This window comes from Saimiri boliviensis, chromosome 5, assembly GCF_048565385.1.
Source record: "Saimiri boliviensis isolate mSaiBol1 chromosome 5, mSaiBol1.pri, whole genome shotgun sequence".
Lineage (NCBI taxonomy): Eukaryota > Metazoa > Chordata > Mammalia > Primates > Cebidae > Saimiri > Saimiri boliviensis.
This window is the reverse complement of record NC_133453.1, coordinates 3947499-3974805: the sequence shown is the minus strand read 5'-3', so window position 1 is coordinate 3974805 and position 27307 is coordinate 3947499. Positions and strand designations below refer to the sequence as shown.

The 27307-nt window shown below is 44.4% G+C and overlaps 2 protein-coding genes across 3 annotated transcripts in view; both read left to right on the top strand.

Annotated features, from left to right (window-relative positions):
* LRRFIP1 (LRR binding FLII interacting protein 1) overlaps positions 1–4495 on the top strand; it is a 158093-nt gene extending 153598 nt beyond the window's left edge. For both annotated transcript variants that reach the window (XM_039469705.2, XM_010347243.3), the window contains one exon: positions 3601–4495. In XM_039469705.2, coding sequence (XP_039325639.1) covers positions 3601–3711 — 111 coding nt within the window. In that variant the 3' untranslated portion in view covers positions 3712–4495. The remainder of the gene's footprint in view (positions 1–3600) is intronic.
* A 14955-nt stretch (positions 4496–19450) lies between these two features.
* Positions 19451–27307, top strand: part of RBM44 (RNA binding motif protein 44) — a 39938-nt gene continuing 32081 nt past the window's right edge. Inside the window, exon 1 of the mRNA XM_074398780.1 lies at positions 19451–19509. The gene's annotated coding sequence lies outside the window, so the exon portion shown is untranslated. The remainder of the gene's footprint in view (positions 19510–27307) is intronic.

The window sequence follows — 27307 nt, the reverse complement described above, 5'->3', positions numbered from 1 at the left end:
TACATATTGGCCATTTTACATGCCTTTCCTATTAGTGTCTTAGACTGTACTGGAATCCTTTTCCTCCTCCCTGAAGTACATACTGTAGAAGTTCTTTTAGAGCAGCCTTCTTGCTGGTGAATTCTGTTTTTGTTTATACCTGTTTTGGTTTCAGCCTTGTTCTTGGATGGTAGTATTGAGAAATGCTTTGCCCATTTTAGCAAAATCACATTTCTGAAGATCCTGGGGGTCGATTCTTCACCCGCAGCTTAGCTTGTGCATCTGCATGCATGTGTGGGACCCATGGCAGCTCCTGTGCCCTTGCCACGCTCCAGATGTTCCTTCTACTTCCCTGGCCCACCCCTCAACGTGCCACTCTTGCTGCAGCCCACACATGTTGATGTAGACTGTTTCAGTCAGCATGTTTCTGTTTTCACATTGCCATTATGTTTTAACTCAGGAGTTATTTAGAAATAATACCTTTTTAAAATGTGAAATTTTTTCATTTAATTTTTTTTTTTTTTTTTTTTTTTTTGAGACAGAGTCTCACTCTGTCGCCCAGACTGGAGTGCAATGGTGCAATCTCGGCTCACTGCAACCTCCACTCCCCAGGCTCAAGCAATTCTCCTGCTTCAGCCTCCCAAGTAGCTAGAATTACTTGGGAGGAATTGCTAAAAATACAAAAATTAGCCACCACACCTGGCTAATTTTTGTATTTTTAGTAGAGACAAGGTTTCACCATGTTGGCCAGACTGGTCTTGAACTCCTGACCTCAGGTGATCCACCCACCTTGGCCTCCCAAAGTGCTGGGATTACAAACATGAGCCACAGTGCCCGACCCATTTAACTTTCTAGCTTAATTTTGCTATGGTCAGAGAATATGGTCTCTGTTATACTTGGTCTTTGAAATTTGTCAATATTTGCTGAATGGCCTGATACGTCATTCACTTTTGTAGATGTCTCTGATGTGCTTAAGAATGTGTAGCCTCTGATTTGTGGGTGCAAAATTCTGTATACTTCCACCGATCAAACTTGTGTGAGTTCAGATCTGATTTCTTTTGTTCACTTAAATTCTCAGTGGCTCATAGAGACTTGTCAAACTCTTCCAATAGATGATGGTGGATTTGTCTCATTCTGCCTGTTTCTCCTGTATATTTTGAGGCTATTGATACTAGTGTTTAAAATTCTGATATCTTCTGGATGAGTTAACCCTGTTACCATTTTGTGGTAACCCTCTCGGTCCCTGCTGCTGCTGGCCTTGTCGGGTATTCATGTGGCCGCATCAGCTTTCTTTTGGTTGGTATTTGTCCTCTTCTGATTTTTCCATCCCCTAGACTCATCTTCCCTGTGTTGTTACGCTTTAGAATCTCTCTTCAGATGCAGATAGCTAGGTGGCAGTGGTTTTTACGTGAATCCGAAACCCGGGTATGTTAGCACAGCCTTTAGTCCATTGTTACTGGTATATTTGACTTGTTTTCACCATCTGACTAAGGATGACCATTTATCCTGTCTTTTGTGTGTCCTTCTCCTCTCTCCAAATTTAAATTTTACATTCAATTTCTATTCTTTCTGTCATCACTCATGGGATATTAAAGTGGAACACTGTCTCTACTCCCCTCTGTACAATAGACTTCTGAGCACTTCAGCTTCACTTTCCTGCCTGACATGCACACACCCATACATATGTGTATATTGTGTGTACATGTACATCCACACATACTTTTGACCTTCATAAATCCCACTTATCAGATAATACTATTGTTGTGTTGTTGTTGTTGTTGTTGATTTATATCGCCCATGTTTGTTTGCCATAGCTACATATTGGCCATATTACATGTCTTTTCTGTTAGCATCTCAGACTGTACTAGAATCCTTTTCCTCCTCCCTGAAGTACATGCTGTAGAAATTCTTTTAGAGCAGACTTCTTGGTGGTGAATTTCCTGTTTTTGTTTATACGTTTTTGTTTCAGCCTCGTTCTTGGAGAGTAGTATTGAGGGACATGCAATTCTGCGTGGTGGTCATTTTCCTCAGTGATTATAGCAATTATGGCCTCCATTGAGCTGTTGAAAAAGGATGGTGGGTCCTTTGTAGGGGACCTTTTTTTCTTCTCTAGTTTCATTCAGGTTCTTTGTCTTTGATTTTCTACAGTTTTACTGTTAGCTGTGGTTTATTGCAATCTTTCTGCTTGAGATATATAGTGTTTCCTGGATCTCTGAAGTCTTTTTAAAAATTGATTTGGGAAAATATTCAACCATTAGCTCCTTAAATGATTCCTCTTTTTTTAGTCTCTCCACATTCCCCTCTGGAACTCTAATCAGAGGATATTAGAGATTCTCATTGTGACCACCATCTTTTAACCATCTCTCATATTTTCTATCTCCTTACCTCTCTCTGTTGCACAATGCCTAAGGTTTTTTTAAAGGTTTTCCAGTCCACCATTTAAAAAAAAATAAAAAGTATCGTCATTCTTGATAGTTTCTTGTTGCATGTTCATGTATGTCCTCTTTTTAATTGTATTATTATTATTTAAATATTTCATACACAGCTGTTCTGCTTTCTATATCTGACTGCTGAAACATGCTCAGTCTTTGGGGGTCTAATTCTGTCATTTATTGCTTCTGTTGACTCTCACTCAAATTGTTTGTCACCTCCTGTATTTAGTGTTGTGAGCTTATGCCTTATTTTAATTTGTAGGACTACTCCAGGCTTAACTTGTGGAAACTGCAAAAAGGGCTTGCTTCTGCCTCTGCTGGTGAGGTGGGGGCAGGACGTATGTCCCAGGACCCAAACAACCCTCCTTGAGTGTTTTGGGTTGAAAGCAGAGCCATAGACTCTATTCTTGCGACCCCTCCAAAACCATGTTCTCCCAGCTTAGGGCACCTTCACTGCCCTGCTACCTGTGGGTCCAGACACTACCCTACTACTGTGGCTTCTACAGCTCATCTTCCGCCCGACTCTCAGCTCTGTGGCCCTGGCTCCCAGGTATGGCTGTCTTGGCCTCAGGCATTCCTGCCTTGGACTCCGGCTGCTAGGGCTGTGGGGACCACCTCCTCCATGCAATCCAAGCTCAGCTCTTATTGTTTGTGTTTGTTTACCTCATGCCTCACTTACCTTTTGTGAAACCATCAGGATCCCAGCTGGGTACAGTGGCTCACGCCTGTAATCCCAGCACTTTCGGAGACTGAGGAGGATGGATCACCTGCTGTCAGGAGTTCGAGACCAACATGGTGAAACCTGACCAACATGGTGAAACCCTGTTTCTACTAAAGATACAAAAAGTTAGCTGAGCATGGTATTGTGCGCCTGTAGTCCCAGCTAGTTGGGAGGTTGAGTCTAGAGAATTGCTTGAACCCGGGAGGTGTAGTGCAAATAACGCTGCACTCTAGCCCAGGTGATAGAGCAAGACTCCAACTCAAAAAAAGGAAAAAAGAAACCATTGGGATCCCCAAGAGTGTTTTCTCTCTTGGGTCATTGTTTCAGAGGAGAAAGGGCATCATGAGTGACCAGGGTCCAAATTATCATTCTATTTTTCAGTAGGACTGGAATTTTGAAAACATAGAACCCTGTGATGTCTGGAGGAAACCAGTTCCTCAAAGCTCACTGCCTTTTCTCTGTTCCCAGCTCCGCTCTGCATTGGACAAAACAGAAGAGCTCGAGGTGAGCAACGGCCACTTAGTGAAGCGTCTGGAAAAAATGAAAGCAAATAGGAATGCACTCTTGTCCCAGCAGTGAATTCTCGCTCTGAACAGCCAGCTGGTTGGTGACTGGAGAGCACTGTTTCATAGGCTTTTCTCTGTCCTGTCTGAGAGCGCTGCTTCTTCCCCTGCCTTCTGAGAGAAGAAGACTGTGGCGAGCTTGGTGCTTAGGGGGTCCCATGCCATGGCTCATCCAAGGGAGCCCCAGCAGCCACCAGGTGCCTCTGTCTGCAGACCCCTGACCCGGGCTGGGGCCAACACTCAGAACCTGCAGGTACTTCATAAGCACACGGGGGCCTCGAGGGAGCTCTGTGTCTGACCACACAGCAGCCTCTGAACGCCACTGGAAATGGTGATCAAAGTAAAGATTCAGTTAGGACTTTTTTTTTTTTTTTTTTCATGTGTCTTGCTGAAGATTAAGGGGAAATGTTACAGTGTTGGGACTTCCTTTCATGGCAGAATCTAAAATTTGAGCGACTTCAGTAGTATCTCTTAGTCTATGCTTTTCATACACAAAACACTGTGGAACCACAAGCCATTACCAAGCAAAACTCTTTCACTGGAAACAAGGGGGTGGTCTAGAAGTAAAAGTGACCTTAAGAAGACTCTTTACAGGCAACAAACGAAGCTTTTCTAAGGGATTTTTGCATCAGTTCAGTCATAAGAATACTTTTTTCCAGGGTAATTAGGCAATAGTTACACTGAAAATGACAGCTTTTCATTTGCATTATTTAATCCTTATATTTGGAATTGAAGTTGTTAACTTCTTTTAAAGAATGTACTATTAGAAAAATAAAAAAATGAAATGTTGAGAGACTTCAGCAATATGGTTTTAATTTTTTTCCACTGAGAAAGAAGATCTTTAATTTCATATTAATGGTTCTGTATATTTTGGGTCACTTTTTATTTTTTAAGACTATCAAGTCAATACATTTTTCTTTCTGTTTAAAACAAAGGTATTTTCACAGAATGCGTGCACTTAAAAACTGAAGTGAAGAAGTAGGTAACAGTAGAGATGATGGCGATATCATCAAGGACAAAAGTAAAAACGTTAGCTACCTGCTGATTTCTAGTGACTGTTCATATGTGTAGTATTTCAAATATAGCTGGTGAAGCCAGCCAGCTTCGGGACATTAGCAAGTAGAAACCAAGTTAGTATCATCCAAAACCATATCTAGCCTTAACACATGGAGAATGCTGGAGTAAAGGTTGTGAGTTCAAGGTGTATAATTAAGAAAACATGGCCGGGTGCAGTGGCTCATGCCTGTAATCCCAGCAGTTGGAGACCAGCCTAGCCAACATAGTGAAACCCTCTCTACTAAAAATACAAAAATTAGCCAGGTGTGGTAGTGTGCGCCTGTAATCCCATCTACTCAGGAGGCTGAGGCAGGAGAAGCACATGAACTCAGGAGGGTGGAAGTTGCAGTAAGCCAAGGTCACACCACTGCACTCCAGCCTAGGGACACTAGAAGACTCCATCTCAAAAAAAAAAAGAAAGAAAGAAAGAAAACACTCCCAGCATAATGCTAAAGATCACCAGCGTCCATCCCCCAGAACTGTATGGATCCAGGATATACACAGCTGCATTGCATTAAGAAAGAGATGAAATTCCTATTAAAATAAACAGATTTTTGTATTCCTTGTGCAGAGGATATGTAAGTGGGCAGACAATTTACAAGGGGCTGGGGGCCAACACTGGCAAGAAGGAAACCACGGATCAGGACAGGTGAGCAAAACATGCTAGCAGGTGGGTGCCACTGGGAGACCCACACTGCACACCGGGCGCCATATGAACAGGAAGATGGAAGGAAGCTGGACGAACTCCCTCAGGGACCCTGTCCTGACTGTGCTGGATCCATCAGCAAAGGGGAGATATTCAGTTCATTGTCTCATCCTCAAAGTTTCTTCCACACATCTGAATACAAACATGTTGAACCAGGAAAACATCTATGTCACTCACAAATAACACCAGTAGCAAACACTCATACAGCACGCAGACATGCTCAGCAGTCTGCTAACGCTTTTGGGTATTTTTCACTACTGTAATTTTCACATATTTTCACTTGTTTCATTTGCACAGAAATTTAATGAGGTAGATACTGTTATGAAATCTACATTACAGATGAGGGAACCAGGGCCCAGGAAGGTTCACTGGCCAGAAGTCTCAGCTGGTAAGTACGGGGCTGCAAGGCATCGATTCCCAGCTGTCTCACTGCCCTGAGAGGATGGCATTTTTGCTGGGCGTGGTGGCTCACGCCTGTAATCCCAGCACTTTGGGAGGCTGAGGCAGGCAGTTGGGACTTGACTTTTTTTTTTCATGTGTCTTGCTGAAGATTAAGGGGAAATGTTAGTGTTGGGACTTCCTGTCATGGCAGAATCTACAGTTTAAGCCACTTCAGTAGTATCTCTTAGTCTATGCTTTTCATACACAAAACACTGGAACCACAAGACATTACCAAGCAAAACTCTTTCACTGGAAACAAGAGGGCGAGGTCAGGAGATGGAGACCATCCTGGCCAACATGGTGAAACCCTATCTCTACTAAAATACAAAAAAAAAAAAAAAAAAAATTAGCCAACCGTGGTGGCACATGCCTGTAGTTCCAGCCTCTTGGGAGGCTGAAGCAGGGGAATCACTTGAACCCGGGAAGTGGAAGTTGCAGTGAGCTGAGATTGCACCACTGCACTCCAGCCTGGCAACAAAGCAAGACTTTGTCTCAAAAAAAAAAAAAAAAAAAAAGAAAGAAAGAAAGAAGATGGCATCTTCCCTATCAGTGACTCTGGGAAAGTGCCAGCTGATAGCTGGATGGAGCCAGCCAGCTGCAAATTTTTAAACCAGCAGAACCATCTGTTGTATTTTACTAAATGGCCCAAGCCAGATGTGGTACATGTATTCATGAGCCTGCCTGGACATCCACTGATCCGGCTGGCTCCCTGCACCTGCAGCCACATTTGGGAAGCGCTTGCTCCCGTGTTGAGGATGTGCGGAGGCTTAGAGGACTCCAGCTCTGTGGTCAGGGCCTTTGTCCTTGTGTCCAGGAGCCTCCAGGGCTAGCTTCTGTCACTCAAGGACCAGCAAGTTGTCCCTGGACTTGCTGCCATGCCCCTCGATCCTGCTGACTAAGCACTTGCTAGTGTATATCTCCATTTACGGCCATCACCCCGACCCATGCCCATTCCCCTTTGCTTGCTTCTTTTCCATCTCTGCCAGAAAAGCTCTGATCACCACTTGCGGATGGCTCCTACCTGGTCCCCAGGCGCACTGAATGCTAAGCAGGTCCTGAGCTCCCCTGGTCCTGGGTGAAGTTGCACTGCCTGCTGCTGGGTTTGTCTCTTCCAACTGTCCATCCCCACGGGTGGCACAGAAACAAAAACATCAGAGACGGGCAGAGAACACTGAGCTAGAAATATCTGAAGTTTATATTAATACTTCCGAAATCCCAGAGGTCTGCTGTATTAGTCTGTTTTTTCATGCGGCTGATAAAGACATACCTGAGACTGTCTCAGGGCAATTTACAAAAGAGAGGTTTACTGGAAAGTGAAAGGCACGTCTCACATGGTGGCAGACAAGAAAGCTTGTGCAGAGAAACTCCCGTTTTTAAAACCATCAGATCTGAGACTCACTCACTATCAGGAGAACAGCACAGGAAAGACCCACCCCCATAATTCAATCACCTCCCACTGGGTTCCTCTCCCAACAAGCGGGAATCGTGGGAGTTAGAATTCAAGATGAGATTTGGGTGGGGACACAGCCAAACCATGTCAGCTGCTATACTAGATTTAGATGTAGGCGGCAAGAATAATGGCAGAGGAGGCTTCTTTCTGTTTGTGTTTAACCTTCTGGACCCACCACCACCACTACCACAAGCACTCAGGGGTCCCACCAACCCCTGCCTTCTGAAGACAGCACCCATGTCTGACACTGTGATCTTGAACAAGTTTTAGCCCCACACCTAATTCAGACGTGCAGAGTTTTTCCCCTGCTTGAGCTGCTCTCATTTAAATTTCCACACCCAACCACCAGCCTTCTGCCCCACGGAAAAGCCACTCAGCTTCACTACTCTGGCCTGCTTGGACTTTCTTCCTTGGATTTTCCTAGGCTGCCTCAGCCAGGCTGAAACTTTGTAGCAACTAAGAGCTGTAGTTCTTCACCCACGGTGGTTTTGTTAAATGTAGTTTTAATATAATGTGGCTTAATATTTCCACATCCATCAGTGTTAATGCTTTTGCCATTATGCCTAATTTTTGAGAACAGCAAGCCCTATATGACCACTCTCTGCTGCTGTTTTGAAGTAATCAAATGCTGTGCATGGTATTTTACCTGAGCTGCAACCTGTTATGGACTTGAACTTCTGTTTAAGTTGAAAGCAAGAGTCCATGACAATAAAGGAAAAACAGCCCAACAAAAAACAAACAAAAAGCTGCAAAAGACTAAAACACCCTTTGGTGATTTTTTTTTTTTAATTTGCTTTCAGCTTTCAGGACTTAATATTTCTGTTTTAATTTGATAATTGGATATGGTTGATTTATCTTGGGTTTAAACTGTGGAGCTTTCATGTTTACTGTAATTTAGTCTTAAAATATTTTTTACTTAAGAACCAGTGCTCTTGCTAATGCGGTTGGCAACAAACCAGCAACTATTTTAGAAGTGTGATAAGACCTCATTCTTTGAGTATTGGGAAAGTTAATTCAGATCCTACTCTAAAAGCATCTTTATATATCAAAAGACTCAGAAAGGGATATGTGTAGAGGAGTAATGTTCAGTTATTTAACATAAACCTGATTTGCAGTTATCTGTAAGTAATTCTGCAAAACCTGGTATTACTATGTCAAGTCATTGATTTTGGTAATTGTCTGACCCTATTATTAATGACAGAATATGGATTTGAAAATTTTTAAATTAAATAATTCATGCTGTCACAGAAATGGTATTGTTGCTCTTGTTACCCAATGCATCAATGTGAAGGGATAGAGAATCTAAACTAATTTAGTTATCCATTGGGGGGTGTATTTACTGTGATGAAGATGAAACAGATCTATCAGAGCTTTGTGAATCAGCTGGGTGTTGTCACTGATAAACAACACATAGCAGGCGTGCATTCATCACAAATATACATGTCTTCCAAGGTGGAGCCACTTTAAAGAGTAAGTTTTGTCTTGCATGTAAAGTGGATACAAGTGAATGTTGTGTGTGTGGATACAAGCGTATGTTTAAAACTGCAAGATTTTTACTTGCTAGAGAATCTGTTTTAATATAGTGGTTTGGCCTCTGATTATTTATAGGCTTTATAAATTTTAGAATCAAGTTCAATTTTTTAGGTCCAAAAATTTACATTTCTTCATAAGTTCAGAAATCCTTTTAAACAGAATGTATCCAAAGTATTAATCAGACTATCTTTCTTACATTAAATAACTCATCTGCAGCTAAAGAAAAAATTTTGAGTCAGTTGATCTTTGGTATTCTTAAAAAGTTTTTGTATTATACAGGCAATTGTTCAGTGGCTTAACTAGAGATCCTTTATATGAAATATCTTTTAGTTTTCCCTTCATAACTTTCTAACAAAATATCCCTAAGTGAAATAAGTTTTTATTATCTCTCCATCTAAAATGATTTTCTTTTTTGTGCAAGAATGCAATCCATTTCATTGTTGCCCAAAATTACAGACTCAGATCCTATAAAACAGAGGTCCCCAAACTACGGCCCGTGGGCCGCATGCAGCCCCCTGAGGCCATTTATCCGGCCCCCGCCGCACTTCAGGAAGGGGCACCTCTTTCATTGGTGGTCAGTGAGAGAAGCACAGGATGCTAATGCATCCTGTGCTCCTGGAGTACTGTATGTGGTGGTGCCACAAAGCGCCGCGTCACTCACGTACAGTACTACCGGTGACGCAGGACACACGCTTCACGGCTCCGGAAGCACGTCATATGACGCACATCTCGTCTGCAGCTGCGGTGCCCCACATCACCGGAAGCAGTGTGAAATAACAGCAGAAGTAGGAAGAAAGGCAAAGCACCATAACCATTACTGCACAGTACAATGGCCCCCATACTCCCCCAAATGTACAACAATGGCCCCTATAACGTCCCTTTGCCCAAAAGTCTCCCCCCACATTACTACACACCGTGTTTCCCCTATTATAAGACCCTGTCTTATATTAATTTTACCCCCAAAAGACGAGGGCTGCCTTTTTAGGAGGTGTCTTATAATAGGGGAAACATGCAGCAGTGGGTTTCCCACAGAAGAGGCCCACCGCCGCTGCAGATGTCCAGGACGCTATATAAACAGTGTCACAGGCTGATCACTGCCATTCCTGTATACAGCACTGGAGGCGGTGCTGGGCCTGTGACACTGTATACCGCTGTCTGGGATAGTGGAGGCAGCAGCACTGGCTGTGAAGGGTGTCACATCTTGCATAGTCCGGCCCTCCAGCGGTCTGAGGGACAGTGACCTGGCCCCCTGTGTAAAAAGTTTGGGGACCCCTGCTATAAAACATCACTTAAAAATTTGCGAGGAGGGGGCGCTGGGCGTGGTGGATCATGCCTGTAATCCCAGCACTTAGAGAGGCTGAGGTGGGAAAATGGCTTGAGCCCAGAATTTGAGACCAGCCTGAACAACATGAGACCTCATCTCTACAAAAAATAAAAATTAGCCAAGTGTGGTGGCACATGCATGCAATTCCAGTACTAGGGAGGCTGAGGTGAGAGGTTCACCTGAGCCCAGGAGGCTGAGGGTGCAGTGAACCAAAATCATGCCACTACACTCAAGTGTGGGCAACAGAGTGAGTCCCTGTCTCAAAACAAATTTTTTACGTTTTTGGACATTTAATTATAAATCTGGTTACTAATTTTGTCAATTCTATTTGGACTATTGAGAAGAAACTTTTTAACCAAATTCATTGTGTATTATTTATGATTGTGTGACAAATTAATGAAAAACTTATCAGCTTAACAAATATTTATTATCTCATAAATAAATTCTGTGGATTCTGTGGATCAGGAGTCTGGAAGTGGTTTAGCTGGGAAGTTCCGGCTCAGGGTCTCTAATCAATAAAGCTGCCAGCCAGGGAAACAGTCATGGGAAGGCTTCACTGGGAGTGGAGAATCTGGTCCAAGCTCTTTTATGTGGTTATTTCCAAGATTCCTCATTGGCTGAGACCTGAGTTCCACACCACAGAGACCATGAGTTCCACAACACAGGGACCATGAGTTCCACACCACAGGTGGCTCATGACCTGGCAGCTTGTTGCCTCCAAACTAAAAATGAGAGAGAGACAGAGACAGAGAAAGACAGAGAGAGAGGGAGAGAGAGACAGAGAAAGAGAGAGAGGGAGGGAGGGAGGGAGAGACGAGAGAGAGAGAGGGAAAGAAAGGAGAGAGGGGAAACGAATAGGAAAAAGAGAGAGCACACATTAGAGAGGGAGAACTGAAGGTGGAAACCAGTCTTTTTAAACCTAATCTTGGGAGTAACAGCTCATCACTTCGGATATTCAAGGGGAGAGAAACTAGCTCCATTTCTTAAGAAGAGTATAAAAAAAATTCGGACATGCTTTTTAAACCACTGCACTATGTTTTTGCTGAAAATGTCTCTTCTCATAATATTTTCTCTTACTATTATCTTTGAACATTTTTTATATAACACACCAGCTACATTTTCATGTTTTTGTTCCCATGAAACTGCAATTGCTATTCATTGTGGAATTTGTAACATACCTTCTCCCAGGCTTTTTCCTTATCATTCCAGTTAGTGTTCACTCCTGTGTCTCTGACTTGATTCTATATCGGTAGCATGTCTTTGTTTTAAAACTGTAAGATTATCCATAGTTACTTTTGAACTAAAAAAAAAATTAATTATGGTCAAAATAAACCTAAGTATTCCAATTTCAATACCACATATGATTTAACGTACATTACTATAACTTGTGCTGTCTGCATGTAACATTCAAATAAATAGATTGTGATGTTATATTGATACATAGAAAAAAACTCCTCACTGAATCAATCCTTTGACACCACACAGATGTGTTTATGTATAATAATAGGAATGACCAACATGCCTGACTAACACACTATAATACACAGTCAAGTCATGCATGATGCAACAGTGAAAGTGAAATGTAGCCCCACCGAAACAATAAAGTCAAAGAGGAGGGCCAGAGTTCTGCTGATACCACATTATGTTTGAAGTTTATGAAACATCAGAATGGCTGGGCCATGAAGCAAGGAGTGCTACCCTGACCACCCTATCTAAAACTGCCAATCTGGCCAGGCATGATGGTTCATGCCTGTGATGGCATTGTGGCGCTTGCCTGTAATTCCAGCTACTCGGGAGGCTGAGGCATGAGGGTCACTTGAACCCAGGAGGCAGAGGTTGCAGTAAGCTGAGATTGCACCACTGGACTCCAGCCTGGGTGACAGAGTGAGACTGTCTCAAAAAAATAAAACAGAATTCCAATCCTTCAACAATTCCCTGTCCCCTTTCCTGCTGCATTTTTCTCAACCTAGCTCTGTCTAACATACAATAAATTTCCCTTTACTGCCGGTCGTCCCCTGTTGGAATGGAAGCTCCGTGGTCGTTGGTAGGGAGCTGAGTGTGGACCCAGGTTGGAGATGTCGATTAGGAGTCATCAGCAAAGATACAATTTTCAAATCTTGGGACTAGACTTTCTTAGAGGAGGGTGTAACTAAGTAGAGGGCACAGGAAGCTCCTAGAACAATCTAAAAGGGATTAGATAAAGAGAAGAGGCCAGGAAACGGCACTGAGGATGATCAGCTAAGGGTTACTTACTAAGAGATGCAAATGGCAATAGAGACTGTAAAAATCCAAAACCAGTGCAGCTTACAAAGCCAAGGTTTCTGACATCAACTCAGCTCCGTGCCTCCCTCCCACCTGCCCCCACCAGCACGTTCCTCTTCCCCAGATCCTCAGTAACACAAGCGCACCTTCCTCCACGCCACCAGCCTGGTCAGAAGCCTCGGTGTTATGCTGGCCCTTTCCTCTCCCTCTTCCCCCTCCACTCTCATCCTACCAACTCCACTTAAGAGCTCTCAGGTCTGTCCTCTTCCATCACCATTCACCAACACCCCAGGACCAGGCTGTCATCATTAGCAACCTGTCCTCCCTGGTCTTCCCAGTTTCAGTCTTATTCACACTTCTAATCCATGAAACTAAACTTTTGAAAAACCTGATTACATCACCACCCCCTCTCCAACTATAATCATGTTTGTTCTTTCCAATAACCCATTGAAGTGGGTACTCTTATACCTCCATCTTATAAAAGAGAATACTAAAAAAATTAGCTGGGCATGGTGGACACACTACTTGGGAGGCTGAGGCAGGAAGATGGGTTGAGCCCAGGGGTTCGAGGTTACAACAAGCTATGATCACCACTGCACTCCAGACTGGGTGACAGAGAAAGACCCCATCTAAAAAAAAAAAAAAAAAGAAGGAAAAGAAAAGAAATAAAGAGGGCACAATGGAGGGTCCTAGAGTAATATGATTTGGGCCCTGATCGTAACCACTCTACTCCACTGTGGGGTCAGGAGCCATGTCTGTCTTGCTCAGCACCAGGGCTCCGTGCTTAGAACACTGCCTGGTACACAGTGTTCAGGAGGAGAGTTGGTGGTATGACTTTGTTGTCATGACTGCTAATATTACTGTCAGTCATGTGCTTCCCAATATGTTTTTCATGAACCACTAATTTCTTGGAATGTTTGTAGGGGTTCTAAGTAAATAGCTCTATAAACAAATAGCCTTTGGTAACAGTTTAACAGGTGATGAGTTTGCTTGTTGAGAAACTTCTGTCATTGGGATTCCTTAAGAGGGAGACAGATCAGGTAACGTTTCACAGACTTCTATCATGGAACCTGTTTCTTCACAGAGCCTTCTGGGATCAGGGCTCTGCAGAACACATTAGGAAACGCTCTTCCAGCCTCAAGGTCAGGCACAAGCAGGTACGCTCCTAGCCTGAGTCCCTGCTCCCAAGCCTGCCTCCAGTTGGACCTTACCATCCCTCCCTGCAATGCTGCTCACAGTCCAGAGAGCAAAATTCCATTCTCCTTCCACTACAGAAAGCCTTGGAAGTTGCAGATGTGGGCATGTGAGGCATACGTCTGCTTAAGAGAACTAACCCAGGAGGATCTTCAGCTGTTCTTCAGATGTGGCCACTACGTTTCAAGACGACCAGCAAAAGTACAGCTTCATTCACTGAACCACTCATGCCTTACCCTCTTCATCAAGATATCTTTGTTTCACCATTTTTCCTACTTTCAGAGCCCTATGTTCTACTGTTTCGGGAGCTGGTTTATCCAAATATATGAAGGTAGAAGCAGAAGGGTTGATTCTCAAACTTTCGTAAATGAGAATAACATACTTCTCATGTTATTCATCTGGTCATAGCCTTTGGAATATTTTTTTTTTTTTTTGAGACGGAGTTTCGCTCTTGTTACCCAGGCTGGAGTGCAGTGGCGCGATCTCGGCTCACCGCAACCTCCGCCTCCTGGGTTCAGGCAGTTCTCCTACCTCAGCCTCCTGAGTAGCTGGGATTACAGGCACGCACCACCATGCCCAGCTAATTTTTTGTATTTTTAGTAGAGACAGGGTTTCACCATGTTGACCAGGATGGTCTCGATCTCTTGACCTCGTGATCCACCCGCCTCGGCCTCCCAAAGTGCTGGGATTACAGGCTTGAGCCATCGCGCCCGGCCTGGAATATTTTTGATCAAACTTATTAAGATGTTTATGGGGGCTGGGGACCGGGTGAAGAACAGGAAGAGTTTTGATGGTCTACTATCTGCTGAAGCCCAGCCTTACTTAACAACATAGATGGGAAACCACAGACCTTGAAAAGATTTCATAAAGACAAAGTAGACCGAAATAGAAGGGTAATTCTGCAATATTGTTAAAAATAGTATCTCAAACAGTTAACAACACATTTGGTAGAAAAACAGCAAATTGACACATTTACATTTAAATCCAGAAGAAAAAAAGATGACTTGAAGCCCTGTACTTTAGCACTGTTGTAAAGTTTTAGACAACACAGCAAAACCCAAAATAGTAATAAGATACAATATTGGAAAATGGGCAACATAAGTACTGTTTGTACTCAATTGCAAAACTATAGAAGGTAATGAGAATTCCTTAAAATACTAGGGTATGTGACAAATGTACAGAAATCAACAGCTTTTCTGTCTATCAAAACTGACCAGTTATTTAGAATAACTAACTAAAGATTGATTCATTAGGAACTCATAATCGCAAACAAAAACCACTGAAAAACCTCTCCCACAAACTGAAACAATAGTAGTAATCCTAAGAAACAGAAAAACCTACATTAGGAAGTCTATACATTCTGCTGAGATACAAGATATGAAAAATTATAAAAAGATGTATGGTAAGAATAAATATCACAAAGATGTAACTTTCTCTCACATTTATAGGTTTACTGCATTTCTTAAGAAAACCCCTTTGAGATTTTTTTGGGGGGTTAATCTCACAAAATTCTTTTTTACTCTCTCTTTGTTTAAGCCAAGGTCTCACTCTAACTCAGGCTGGAGTGCAGTGGTGTGATCAGAGCTCACCGCAACCTCAAACTCCTGGCCTCAAGCAACCCCCGTCTCACCCTCCAAAAGTGCTGGGATTACAGGCATGAGCCACCATACCCAGACAACAACAAAATTATTCTAATATTCATCTGAAAGTTAAAAAAACAACAACAACATTGCAACTAGATGATTCTGATAAAACGACAGTCGAGGGGGCCTTGCCAGGTAATTTTTTTTTTTTTTTTTTTTTTTTTTTTTTGAGACGGAGTTTCGCTCTTGTTACCCAGGCTGGAGTGCAATGGCGCAATCTTGGCTCACCGCAACCTCCACCTCCTGGGTTCAGGCAATTCTCCTGCCTCAGCCTCCTGAGTAGCTGGGATTACAGGCACGCGCCACCAAGCCCAGCTAATTTTTTGCATTTTTAGTAGAGACGGGGTTTCACCATGTTGACCAGGATGGTCTCGATCTCCTGACCTCGTGATCCACCCACCTCGGCCTCCCAAAGTGCTGGGATTACAGGCGTGAGCCACCGCACCTGGCCCCTTGCCAGGTATTTTTAGTGTTACAAAGGTACAAGGATAGACAGGTCTCTGCAATGGGACGGTGCAGCCTTGCTCAAAAGGGCTCAGCTGCTCTGCTCTGCCTTACTTTCTGCATTCCCTGAGGATTCCCAGGGTGTGGCTTCCATGATTGAGACTGCTCTACAAACACGTCACCCTTTTCTGCATCCTGTCTGTTCCACACATTTTAGCCCCCAATAAGTTGTGTGGCATCAGTTAGACCAGGCGTCCCCAAACTTTTTACACTGGGGGCCAGTTCACTGTCCCTCAGACCGTTGGAGGGCCGCCACATACTGTGCTCCTCTCACTGACCACCAATGAAAGAGGTGCCCCTTCCTGAAGTGCAGCAGGGAGCCAGATAAATGGCCTCAGGGGGCCGCAGTTTGGGGACGCCTGAGTTAGACTGTACTTTCTTTGATAAATGCTGTAAGCTTTTCATTCCATGGCCTGCATGATGCATAGCAAGACCTCAGTCGGTGTTTGTGGAATAAAAAATTGTAATGGCTTCTCAATACGAACGTTAAAAATGTAAAAAGGCATCACAGTCTACGTGGGAGAGTATCTCCATGGTTTCTCTCTACAGATAGCTCCCAGAAAACATCCACAGTGAGGCTGTGAGAAATAGGATTATAGGAGATTCCTATTTTCTTTTTCACCTTTTCTGCACTTTCTACATTAAACACATGTGACTTTAATAACATTAAAATATTTAAAAGTTATAAGCTCACGCCTGTAATCCCAGCACTTTGGGAGGCCGAGGCAGGTGGATCACGAGGTCAAGAGATCAAGACCATCCTGGTCAACATGGTGAAACTCCGTCTCTACTAAAAATACAAAACATTAGCTGGGCATGGTAGCGCGTGCCTGTAATCCCAGCTACTCAGGAGACTGAGGCAGGAGAATTGCCTGAACCCAGGAGGCGGCGGTTGCGGTGAACGGAGATCGCACCATTGCACTCCAGCCTGGGTAACAAGAGCGAAATTCCATGCCAAAAAAAAAAAAAAAGTTATAAGCAAAAAAATTAAGTGTAAAAAATCCAATCATAAAAGGCAAGTAAAAGCTATTGTGTGGCTGGGCATGGTAGCTCATGCCTGTAATCCCAGCACTGTGGGAGGCCAAGGCGGGCAGATCACTTGAGGTCAGGAGTTCGAGACCAGCCTGAGCAACACCCCATCTCTAAAAAAGATAGCTAGGTGTGGTGGTGTGCACCTGTAATCCCAGCTACTCAAGAGGCTGAGGCAGGAGAATTGCTTGAACCCAAAAGGGTCCAGAGGAAGCCACAAGGACACCAGCTGAAGTCACTTAAGTGGGAATGTTTCTTCCCCTTGCAGTAGCAGGTGTCTCCCACGAAAACAGTCCACTCGCCCTTCCTTGCTGCCAACACCAGGCAGCCCCTCCCGCCACCTGCCTGTAAGCACAGTATCACTGTCCAGCACAGCCTGGTGACACATGTGATGTCTGTGCTTGTGACACTACATCTCATCTCTATTCCCCCAAGCCCAATACTCCTCCCTAAGGATGGCATGATCACGTCTTTGATGGTTTGAAAGGTTGACATGAAAGATTTGGCTCCTTCTGTGTTGTACCCACCCACAGGGTGGAGAGGAGACCAACAGTGAAATGAGCATTTGGCAATGTCTGTTCAGCAGAGGAATTTCTCCAAATTCTAACTGTGCTGGAGCAGTCAAAGGAGAAACGCCAAGGGCCTAGAGTAGAGTGTAGTTTCCAGCTGTCTTGACATGAGGGCTGCCAGCCCATGGACAGACACACTTCCAGAGCCACCCCTTCCAGGGTCACCATGGGCCAGTCCTGCTCCAGATGCCATCTGCCCAGCAACCCAGGGGACAGTGTCCAGCCTCCTAACATGAGCCTCAATCTGAAGCCCCTTCTATAACAGAGGTCCGACCTCATGATCTCATCAGCAGCTCTAGCCTGCTGCTGCCATGGCCGCTCTCTCCGGCCACTGGCATTAACTTGAAATGACATAGGGACTTTCAAATGAAATCCACTGCACAAGGACAGGCCATGTCACTTTAAGAGGCACTGAAAAGCACTTTCATAATGGCAGGATTTGCAGTAAGTGTCTTACATCATCCCAAGATCCACGCTCACAGTCCACTGTCCACCACTGCATCCTCAGCTCCTGGCCCTGGGCAGGTCAATAGCAATCTGCTGAACAAATGAATGGATTGAATGAATGAATGAATGAAGTGCATTTCAGAGACTGCAGCCTCATTTGAGGGGACAATTTGGGGTGTAGGTGCAGTTTTAGAGCCCCTCCTCTCTCTGCCACCTATCCCAAGTCCTCTGTGGCTCAACAATCATATGCACGTTCAAACTAATAAGCAAATGAAGCCACCTGCAGTGCTATCCCGTCCCTACCCCTTCAGGACTGTGTCATTTTGTGCAAGTTTAAATTCCCTATCACAGATGAGACTAGACACAAAATACAAGGGTGGAGGGGGATGCAAAAAACTCAGTAATTGAATATTTTAATGGAATCATTTAAAAAATCTAAATTAACGCAAAAAATCCATGATGAATAAAATATTCAAATTTTATTTTATTTTAGATGGAGTCTTGCTCTGTCACCATCCAGGCTGGAGAGCAATGGCGGGATCTCGGTTCACTGCAACCTCCATCTCCCGGGTTCAATGCCTCAGCCTCTCAAGTAGCTGGGGTTATAGGCGCCCGCCACCATGCCCAGCTCATTTTTGTATTTTTAGTACATAGAGGCAGGGTTTCACCAAGTTGGCCAGGCTGGTCTCGAACTCCGGACCTCAGGTGATCCACCTGCCTCGGCCTCCTAAAGTTCTGGGGTTACAGGCGTGAGCCACCGCGCCAGGCCCAGAATATTCCCTTTTTTTTCTGGGATGGGGGATGGAGTCTCCCTCCGTCGCCCAGGCTGGAGCACAGTCGCTCCATCTCCGGGAACGGCAACCGTCGCCTCCCGGGTTCCATCAGATTTTAAATGAAGACAGGACCCGAAACAGTGTCCCCTGTGAAGCCATTTTAGAGGCTTAAGTCAAAGAAAAATTTCGGACTGATTTTTTTTTTTTTTTCATGACTTTTGACTTTTTTAGAGGCTGCACTAAAACATGATTTTACCTTGATGGCTACGATTTTGGCAGCCTCTTAAATCCTGTACCCGTGACAAAGGCGTCGCCGGCCTCACCCTGGTCGCGGCCCGGCGGCACTTGGAGGGAAGATGTGCAGAGGACAAGCCGGACCCCGGAGGGACCACGCAGCCTGGGAAGCCGCCCGCCAACGACGCCGGGCCCCTGCCCCGCCGCTGAGGGCCGGGAACTCGGCCCGTGCCGGCCCCGAAGGCGGGCCAGTCTGCCGGCAGGAGCGGCGCTTCCGGGTACTTTCACACGGCGGCTTTGCAGAGCGGCGCGGTCCGCACGACGGCTTCAGGCCGCAGAACCGGAGAGTCCCGGCGGCGGCTCTGCGCTCCAAGCCGGCGGTGCGCAAACTCAAGTAGGCGGCCTCCTTCCCGCGCTTTCGCGCCCTCATGCTGGGCCAATCACAGTGCCGCATTTTTTATACTGACCAATAGGAGCTCGCTCCGGGCGGGTCGCCGGCAGCCGTTACCCGACAGGCGCCGGGGCTGCTCTAGTGGTGCCACGGGCTCGGAGGCGGCTGCGGAGAGCCGGGCGCCGGCGCGTAGAGGCGGCAGCGGCGGCCGCCATCGAGCGGCTCCGAGGTGCAACGGACAGAGGCGCAGCGCGGCAGGTCGGGCGGCGAGGCCGGAGAGGGCAGAGGCCGTGGGCTTCAGCGGTTGGGGATGGCGAACCCTGCGTGTGGCCGGTCCCGGTGGCGAGGCCCGTCCTGCTGAGGCACGCGGGGCCCCGGAACTGCGGTGTGGGCGGGGCGGCGGGGCGGGGCGGCGGGGAGGACAGGCACGTTCCTCAGGCGGCCCTGGAGTTCTCGCACCCTCGCAGCGGGCGCCGACACCGCGAAAGTCCGTCTCGAGCCGAGTCGCGGGCCCGGCCTCCCACACCCGGTGCTGTCCCCAGGGAGAGCTGGAAATCCGCACGTGGCTCATGCCGGCCGCGGGGACGGACCGAGGCTCTGAGGGGGGGACGCCGGGTCCGCTGCGCACCCGGCGTGTGTGTCGCCCGACCGACGCGTGGGACGTCCCGGAGGACGGCGTGGCTCCGCGCCGAGTGCGAGGGGCCGGACCGTCTCCCCGAGAAGCCCGCGCTCGAGACCAGATCCCAAGTGGAGCCTGAATGAAAGGCGGGGCGGGGGTGGGCAGGCGAGAGAGCGCGCGGGGCCCGGCTTTCAAGGAGACGGCGAGGAGGGCGCGTCTGGGAGACACAGTGCCGGGGTTAGCCCGGAGCCCGATCGGCTCTACGGTTTGACGGGACTTACTCCGATTGGAATCCGTCCAAACACAGTGACGGGCCGTGGCTGATCCGATAAGCGTTTTGGAAAGATTGTTCTAGCCGGGGGGGAGGTGATTGCCTGCGCGGCTGTGAGAGTCAGGGGTTAAAACGGACAAGATCTCGGGGATCATACGGGAGGTGTCAAGGGCGGGCCCTGTGACTTCTGGCCGAGATCTGGCAATACTATTCCCTGGCGTTTGGTACACTGCAGGAAATACTGTGGCAAGTGAGAACGCCAAGAATATAATAAAAATGGGCGCGGTGGCTCAAGCCTGTAATCCCAGCACTTTGGGAGGCCGAGGCGGGTGGATCACGAGGTCGAGAGATCGAGACCATCCTGGTCAACATGGGGAAACCCCGTCTCTACTAAAAATACAAAACATTAGCTGGGCATGGTGGCACGTGCCTGTAATCCCAGCTACTCAGGAGGCTGAGGCAGGAGAATTGCCTGAACCCGGGGGGCGGAGATTGCGGTGAGCCGAGATCGCGCCATTGCACTCCAGCCTGGGTAACAAGAGCGAAACTCCGTCTCAAAAAAATAATAATAATAATAAAATATAAAATAAAATAATAAAATAGGGCATGTACCTAGGAGTGGAATTGCTGGATCATGTGGTCGTTCTGTATTTAACTTTCTGAGAAAATGCCAGACGTCAGAGTGGCTCCACCGTGTTACATTCCCACCAGCGATGGATGAGGGTTCTGATTTCTCCATGACCTGCTCGCCACTGTTATTGTTATCCTAGTGGGTGTAAGTGGTATCTTGTGGTTTTGATATGCATTTCCCTCATGACTTGATATATTGAGCATATTTTCATGTGTTGATTGGCCATTTGTATATCCTCTTTGGATAAATGTTTCCTCAGTCCTTTGCTTATTCTTAAAATTGGATTGTTTGCCTTTTTAGTGAGAGTTCTTTCTATATTCTAGATAATACACCTTTATCACACAAATGATCTGCAAGTACTGCCGTTATGCTAAAATCTTCTCTTTTGTCAACGTTTTTAACTTTGGGTGTCTATGTTTAAGAATGAAGCTTGCAAACACACTGCAGATTCTAATGAATGCAGATTTGATGTGAATGAGAATCCAGCTTGAGATAGTATTGCTCTTCTCACCAATTTTTTGAAAATACGTTTTTTTGTGAGGGTTTTTTTTTTTGTTTTTTGTGGGTTTTTTTGAGACAGATTTTTGCTCTCGTTTACCAAGCTGGAGTGCAATGGTATGATCTCAGCTCACAGCAACCTCTGCCTCTCTGGTTCAAGTGATTCTCTTGCCTTAGCCTCCTGTGTAGCTAGGATTACAGGCATGCACCACCACACCTGGCTAATTTTGCATTTTTGGCAGAGATGGGGTTTCTCCATGTTAGTGAGCCTGGTCTCGAACTCCTGACCTCAGGTGATCTGCTGGCCTCAGCCTCCCAAAGTGATGGGATTATAGGCGTGAGCCGCCATGTCCAGCCAAAAATATGTTTTTAATCTAAGATTTTACTTAAGTAATGAATATTGTCTATGATTAAATTAATAGATATTTGAAAATGTTGTTTTAATTTCGAATATGGTAAGTATTGGTGGATATTACGCAAATAAAAAAAAATTCTCCTTGGGATTCTCAATACTTTGTTGTTGTTGTTATTGTTGTTGTTGTTTGAGACAGTTTCACTTTTGTTGCCCAGGCTGGAGTACAATGGCGCATGCCTCCCTGATTCAAGCGATTCTCCTGCCTCAGTCTCCTGAGTACCTGGGATTACAGGTCCCTGCCACTGCGTCCAGCTAATTTTTTGTATTTTTAGTAGGGACAGGGTTTCACCATGTTGGCTGGGCTGGCCTCAAAGTCCTGACCTCAAGTGATACACCCACTTAGCCTCCCAGAGTGCTAGGATTACAGGCGTGAGCCACTGCACCTGACCAGGGTTCTCAGTACTTTTTAAGAATATGAAGAGCTGGCTAGTTGCAGTGGCTCAAGCCTGTCATCCCAACATTTTGGGAAAATGAGGCAGGTGGATCCCATGAGCTAAGAGACCAGCCTGAGCAGCATGCTGAAACCCTGTCTCTACAAAAAAAATTATCCAGGCATGGTGCCACATGCTCATAGTTCAGCCACTCGGGAGGCTGAGGTGAGAGGATCACCTGACCTACAGTGATCTGTGTTCCTGCAATAGCATACCAGCCTCCAGCCTGGGAAACAGAGTGATACCCTGACTTAGAGAGGAGAGAGAGAGAGAGAGAGTATGTGTATGTGTGTATGTTGTTTTGAATAATCAAATATATCAAATATGTATATATTTGAACTATCTTGGCCCACTGCAACCTCCACCTCCTGGGCTCAAGTGATCCTCCCACTTTAGCCTCCTGAGTAGCTGGAAACACAGGCTCACACCACCATGCCCAACTAATTTCTTGTATTTTTGTTAGAGACAGGGATTTCACTATGTTGTCTAGGCTGGTTTGGAACTCCTGAGCTCAAGCAATCCGCCTGTCTTGGCCTCCCAAAGTGCTGGGATTACAAGTGTGAGCCACCGCACCTGGCCAGACTAGTTCATTTTTACACATAATAACTCTAGTTATCGTCTAAGAAGAAGGAATGGCTCTTATCATGGAGCCATCCCATATTTGTCCTCTTAAACTGGGATGCTCTGTGCCCTTCTCTGCTTCTTAACCTGGATAGCCTCTACTTGACCATCATGTACTTTTTTTGATAATTTTTTCCTTACCTTTATTAATGCAACCATGCTGTACAATTATTGTCTACTTGTTTGTCTTTATTTAACCCCAACTGTCTTATCTAAGTTTGTGAACTCCAAAGTAAGTACCGGTTATATTTTTCTTGGTCAAAATTTTAGTTTTTAATTTCTTTTTTTCCTCTTTTCTGGCAAGGAGTTGAACATAAAATTAATTGCTCTTTAAATACAACTAGCAGTTTGAAAAATTTCAAATCCATTTTTGAGCATGTTACATTTTATCCTTTCTGTTAAGATCAATACTCAAGGAGTCCTTCCCCCAGTAGTTAGCTCTTGCTTACTCATCATTCAGATCTGTGGTTAAATAACACTCTGAAAGGCCTTCACTAATCCTTAGACTAGGTTAAGTTTTATATATTTCCCATACCACATTGTGTTTCTCAAAATATCCAGATTGTAGGAATTTCTTGGCAGGGGTTCCCAACCCTCAGCCTGAGCTCTGCCTCCTGTCAGATCAGCAGTGACATTAGATTCTCATAGGAACTCGAACCCTGTTATGAACTGTGCATGTGAGGGATCTAGCTTGTGTGCTACCTGTGAAAATCTAACTAATGCTTGGTGATCTGAGGTGTAACAGTTTCAGCCAAAAGCCACTACCCACCTCCATCCCTCCAGTCCATGGAAAAATTATCTTCCACTAAACTGGTATCTGGTGCCAAAAAGATTGGGGACTATTCTCATGTATTGTTTCTGGGCCCCAAATTAGGCTGTCAAATCTGTATTTTTAATGAACAGCCCAAGTGATTTTTTATATCAGGTAAGTCTGGGAAAAGGTACTCTAAATTTGTAGAAGATATATGTGCATCTGCCCCACTTTGGGAAATTGTATGTCTGTTGTGCTTCATAGAGCCAGTGACTGAACACCTCTGTGTCCTCAACACTTAACATATAACTTAGCAAATACAGGCTCAGTCATTTTTGAATACTGTATTAAAGAGTGATTCTCCAATGGTATTCATCCCTGAAACTGGAAATGTAATTGCTTGGTAATAGGGTAGACATATATCTAACATCATTAGAAATGGTTTTAACAATTTGTATTCCCTCAAGCAATATATAAGAATTTTAGTTTGTCCACATCCTTACCAATATCTGATGTTAGTACTCTTTCTCAAAGCCATTTTGGCAGGGTGCAGTGGCTCATGCCTGTAATTTCGGCACTTTGGGAGGCCAAGGTGAGTGGATCACTTGAGATCAGGAGATCAAGACCAACCTAACCAACATGGTGAAACCCCATCTCTACTAAAAATACAAAAATTATCTGGACATGATGACGCACACCTGTAGTCCCAGCTACTCAGGAGAATGAGGCAAGAGAATCACTTTGACCTGGGAGGGAGATGGGAGTTGCAGTGATCCAAGATCATACCACCGCACTCCAGCCTGGGTGACAGAGCAAGACTCACTCACTCTCTCTTTCTTTCTTTCTCTTTCTCCCTCTCTTTCTCTCTCTCCCTCTCTTTCTCTCTCTCCCTCTCTTTCTCTCTCTCTCTCTCTCTCTCTCTCTCTGTCTCTCTCTCTCTCTCTCTCTCTCTCTCTCACACACACACACACACACACATACACACACACACACACCATTTTAAGCCATTCTAATGAATGTGAGGTGGTACTGTGGTGGTTTAAATTTGCATTTGCCTGATGACTAATGATGTTAAGCATGTTTTCATACCTATAAGCAATTCAAAAATATGTGTACAAGTTATTTATGTAATCTGAATAAGCATCTTCTTTTGGTTATATAGATTGTAAATACTTTATTCCAGTCTTTGGCTTGTGTTTCCATCTTTTTAGTAATGTCTTTTGATGAGCAGAAGTTTCTTAATTTTGCTGAAGTCATGAATATATTCTATTGTGTTTTAAGAAGCATTATAAATTTGGTTTTCACATTTAGAAATATGATTCATCTCACTTTTATTGTTGTGTGAGGTGTGAGTCCAGGCATTTTTTTTTCCTTCTAGGTAAAAACCTAGATTGTAGAAATCAACTTGTGCCAGTACCATTTACTGAATATGCCTTAGACCTTTTTTTTTTTTTTTTTCTTTTTTTTTTTTTTTTTTTTTTTGAGATGGAGTCTTGCTTTGTCACCCAGGCTGGGGTGCAATAGCACGATCTCAGCTAACTGCAACCTCTGGGGTTCTCCTGCCTCAGCCTCCTGAGTAGCTGGGACTACAAGCATGTGCCACCATGCCTGTATAATTTTTATATTTTTAGTAGTGACAGAGTTTCACCATGTTGGCCAGGCTGCTCTCGAACTCCTGATCTCAGGGGTTCCGCCTGCCTCGGCCTCCCAAAATTCTGGGATTATAGGATCGAGCCACCCCTGCCTGGCCAGTACCACATTTTCTTTATCCAATCTACCATTGTTGGGCACCTGGGTTGATTCTATGTCTTTGCTGTTGTGAATAGCACAGTGATGAACATACAAGTGCATGAGTCTTTTTGGAGAAATGATTTATTTTCCTGTGGGCATATACCCACAGAAAAATAGTAATGAGATTGCTGGGTCAAATGGTAGCTCTGTGTTAAATTGAAAAATCTCCAGACTCTTTTCCACAGAGGCTGGACTAATTTACATTCCCACCAACAGTTCTCTTTTCTCCATAGCCTTGCCAGCATCTGTTGTTTTTTGACTTTTTGATAATAGCCATTCTGGCTGGTGTGAGATGGTATTACATTGTGGTTTTGATTTGCATTTCTCTGATGATGGGTGATGCTGAGCATTTTTTTCTATTTGTTAGCTCTTGTATGTCTTCTGTTGAGACATGTCTGTTCATATCCTTCACCCATTTTTTAAATAAAGTTGTTTATTTTTTGCTTGTTGATTTGTTTAAATTTCCTATAGTTCTGGGTATTAGGCCAGAATCTATAGATATCAGGTGCATAATTTGCAATATCTTCTCCCATTCTACAGATTGTCTTTTTACTCTGTTGATACTTTCTTTTGCTCTGCATAATCTCTTTAGTTTTATTAGGTCCCCACATGTCTTTTTTTTTTTTCTTTCTGCAATTGCTTTTGGAGACTTAGCCAGAAATTATTTGCCAAGGCAAACCCACAGCCAACATTATACTGAATGGGCAGAAACTCAAACCACTCCTCTTGAGAACTGGAACAAGACAAAGATGCTCACTTTCACCACACCTACTCATTGTAATACTGGAAGTCCTTACCAGAGCAATCAAGCAAGAGAAAGAAATAAAAAGCATCCAAATAGGAAGAGAGGAAGTCAAACTGTCTCTGTTTACAGACTATATGATTCTATACCTAGAAAACCCCATAGACTCCTCCTAAAAGCTCCTAGATCTGATAAACAACTTCAGTAAAGTTTCAGGATATATCCATGTACAAAAACCAGTAGCATTTCTATATACCAACAACCAGGCTGAGAGTGAAATCAAGAACACAATACCACTTACAGGAGTCACAAAGAAAATGAAATGCCTAGGAATACAGTTCTCTAAGGAGGTAAGAGATCTCTACAAGGAGAACTATAAAGCACAGATAAAAGAAATCAGACAACACAAATAAATGGAAAACCATTCATTCCATGCTCATGGATAAAAAGAATCAATATTGTAAAAGTGTCCATATTCCCCAAATCAATCTACAAACTTAACACTATTCCTATAAAATTACCAACATTATTTTTCACACAATTAGAAAAAACTATTCTAAATTCATATGGAACCCAAAAAGAGCCTGAATAGCCAAAGCAATGGGAGAAGGACTCCCTTATTCAATAAATGGTGCTGGAATAACTGGCTAGTCATATCCAGAAGACTAGAGATGGACCTTTGTCTTTCACGATATGCAAAAATTAACTGAAAAGTAATCAAAGATTTAAATGTAAGACCTCAAGGCCAGGTGTGGTGGCTTAGGCCTGTAATCCCAGCACTTTGGGAGGCTAAGGAGGGAGGATTGCTTGGGGACAGAAGTTTGAGACCAGCCTGGACAACATAGGGAGACCCTGTCTCTATAGAAAAATTTTTTAATTAGCCAGGTGTGGTGTTGTGTACCTGTAGTCCCAGCTACTCAAGGAAGTGGAGGAGTGCTAAGGTGGGAGGATCAGTTGAGCCTAGGAAGTCAAGGCTACAGTGAGCTCTGATGGCATCACTGCACTCCAGCCTGGGTGACAGAGCAAGACTCTGTCTCAAAAAATTTTTAAAAACAAAAAAGACCTTAAACTATAAAAATCTTAGAAGACAACCTAGGAAATACCCTTCTTTACATCAGTCTTATTTATTTATTCTTGTATTCATTTTAGAAGGTGGTTTTCAAGGAAGTATGTCCATCTGAGTTGTAGAATTTGGCAGATAAAGTTACTTGTTATGTCCTCAAAATAGAACCTCAGATCATTGATTTTAAACCTTCCTTTCCTAATATAAGCATTTAAAGCTACAG